The following is a 2,888-nucleotide window of genomic DNA, read 5'->3' on the forward strand; positions in this document are numbered from 1 at the left end:
TACGAGGGCGGTTCAATAAGTACCCGTGTTTGAAGACAAAGGACGTTCCTGAGGGAAATTGGTGTTGTCATCGTGTGCTGCCATCTATCAAACCACGTCAAAACGAATTTCAGACTGATTGATAGGTTAGTTTGGATTTGGCAGTCATTCCACTCAGACGTGTTTCGTTATTTTCGCTAAGATGGAAAAAGAGCAGTATCGTTCAGTAGCAATTAAACGATACAAAAATAAAATTAATATAATTAACATAGAAGTATCGTTATTTTTTGCATGTTATTTTGTTATTATGAAGTAATTGCGACAGGCGATTGTTATTAATAGAAATATATAATTGAGAAATCTTCATCAACCTTAGCTAATCATTGCCAACATTCTAAAACATGTAACTTATTGTAGCGAGCACGAGTGTGTTTGTATGCGATCGGGCACACGTGTGCGTTAACGGCTTATCTAATCGCCGCGGACGCCTTTATTCATATGCGCCGTATTTGTAAATGTGTGTGTCGTACCTGCGTTCTGGGAAAACAGTTAAACAGTTCAAAGAAAAAATAAACGATCCGGATGTTTCTAGAGGGTTCCAGAAAGTAAACAAAAGAGTATTTAAAGGAAGAGACGATCGGCGAGAAGACCGTTGGAGAAGTGAAAAGGAGAAATAAATTGACAGTGACAGAAGTGAAATAAATAGCGCAGTGAATACTGATATATCAACAGTAGAGTAAATAAATAGAATAATTCATAACCTATGTTTAGTAATAATTTAATGCTGTTTTTCAGTTCTTTAATAATTAGTGTAAAAAAACAGTTTTTGTCGTTATCAGTATTAGAAGTTAATTTTGTTAAACCCACGAACATTACATTATATATCGCAACTCGAAAAACAATTGATTCTGAGAGTAAAGGTTCTCATTAAATTAGAATGTTTGTTAAAAGTACTGTCCTAATTGCGTTTTGGAAGAAAATTTCTTAAATCGTTCATCATTGTAGACTTTACCACACTATAGTTTTTAATTAATTTTGTTTTTACCTGAAGTACTTATAGGAAAACAAAAGTCATAATTGTTCAAGAAATTTATTCTTATTACTCAAAATAATTAACGAATAGCTGTTACAAAAACTATTGGGAGTTTTCTTTAAATTAAAAACTCGTTAATGCCTGAATTATCTTCGTTTGTTTTATCAGAAGTTTGTCTAGACTATTTGAAATATTGCCATCAAAAATGTTTTACCCTTAACGGTCTCAATTTCCAGTAATTTGCTCTTGAGCAACCAGTATCTACCTAGCATTTAAATTTATCCATAAACTCAATAAAAAATTATATTACATGGTTATTTCTATAATGAATATGAATGGAAGGTCAGAACTGTCAATAAAAGTAAATGTTAAAAATTATTATAAAGCGACAATTATCCGCACACAGCATTTCTTGTTTCTAGACTGTTTCACATAACATATTGCCATTATGACCAGATATTAATTGATAAAGAGTAACCAGTGAATGTACAAGAATATCTATAATAGTCGCTATTATTCCTTTTTGTGTATAATTATTTCATGAACGGTGTTGATTATGATACACGTTTGTTCCCATTATTATTTAATAAGGTATTAAATTAATAATTTCAGCGAATTGCTAAAACAATTAAATATTAAAAATCTTCCCTTTTTGGGTTTCAGCTGGAACTCTTCACGCTCAATTAAATATTAATATAATGTATTTCAATTGGAAACGTATAAACGGATTTCGTCTTGTATATTTTCATTTAAAACAAATTCTTTAACGTTAACACCATTCTAAAAAGAAAATAATATTTGATACAGATTTTAATTCTACTCTTTATTCGAAAAATTAGATAGTAGAACTACATAAATTAAAAATGAAATAAGAAAGTGCTCCAAACCTGTTATTTGAGTTCCAGGTCTATAGTAACTATCGGAAGCTGTGACAGTGTAGGGGTTGGTATCTGCGGGTTGAGGCTTAGCACCGCTGTGATTAGGCCGGTTAGGTTTAGGTTTGACGCACACATCGACAGGGGCGCCATCAGGAAACCCGGAAGACAGTCTGACACATTCGACGGAGAAAATAAGTAAGACGCTGAAATATCTGAGCATGTTGACCCGCGGAAAAAATCACCTTTGCAAAAGCAGATTTAAGACTGGATAAAAACTTTGGGTTTTGCACAAGGAAACGTCTTTATCGATCAAAATCTCGAGCTGCTCCAACGACTTTCACTCGCCTAGATTTAGTATCTCGTGTTATGACATAACGTGTACCACACCTGCGAAGGTATATAAGTATTTTACAAGTTCTAGTAACGGATTACATTCGTAATTGTATATCTACTACATATACTCTTGTAGATGCCCAATGTTGGAGTCCTGGTTCATTCGCTATCAATGTGTTTTAAAGTTTACGTCGCAATAAATCAATTCAAGACCGTAAATGCAACTTTAGTTGTAGTAGTTACCATCGAAGTACGAGGGCGGTTCAATAAGTATCCGTATTTGAAGACAGAGGACGTTTCTGAGGGAAATTGGTGTTGTCATCGTGTGCTGCCATCTATCAAACCACGTCAAAACGAATTTCAGACTGATTGATAGGTTAGTTTGGATTTGGCAGTCATTCCACTCAGACGTGTTTCGTTATTTTCGCTAAGATGGAAAAAGAGCAGTATCGTTCAGTAGCTCGCTTTTTGTTTTTGGATGGGAAAAAATGAGGGGAGATGAAAACAAAGTTGGATACTGTTTATGGAGACATTTCGCCATCTACGACCACAGTTAGATATTGCTTCAACGAATTTCAACGTGGGCAAAGATCCGTCTTTGATAGGAGCGACCAGGAAGCCTGGCAAACGTTGTTACCGAGGAAATCATTTCACGGATTTTTTAG

The 2,888-nt window shown here is 34.3% G+C and overlaps 1 protein-coding gene across 1 annotated transcript in view; it reads right to left on the minus strand.

The window, feature by feature from the left end:
* Window positions 1-2,374, minus strand: part of LOC108743214 (putative defense protein 3) — an 8,508-nt gene extending 6,134 nt beyond the window's left edge. The window contains exon 1 of the mRNA XM_018478695.1: window positions 1,900-2,374. Within this exon, the coding sequence (XP_018334197.1) occupies window positions 1,900-2,110 (211 nt within the window). The 5' untranslated portion in view covers window positions 2,111-2,374. The remainder of the gene's footprint in view (window positions 1-1,899) is intronic.
* Between the last annotated feature and the right edge of the window lie 514 nt (window positions 2,375-2,888).

This window comes from Agrilus planipennis, unplaced genomic scaffold, assembly GCF_000699045.2.
Source record: "Agrilus planipennis isolate EAB-ADULT unplaced genomic scaffold, Apla_2.0 scaffold19, whole genome shotgun sequence".
Classification (NCBI taxonomy): Eukaryota; Metazoa; Arthropoda; class Insecta; order Coleoptera; family Buprestidae; genus Agrilus; species Agrilus planipennis.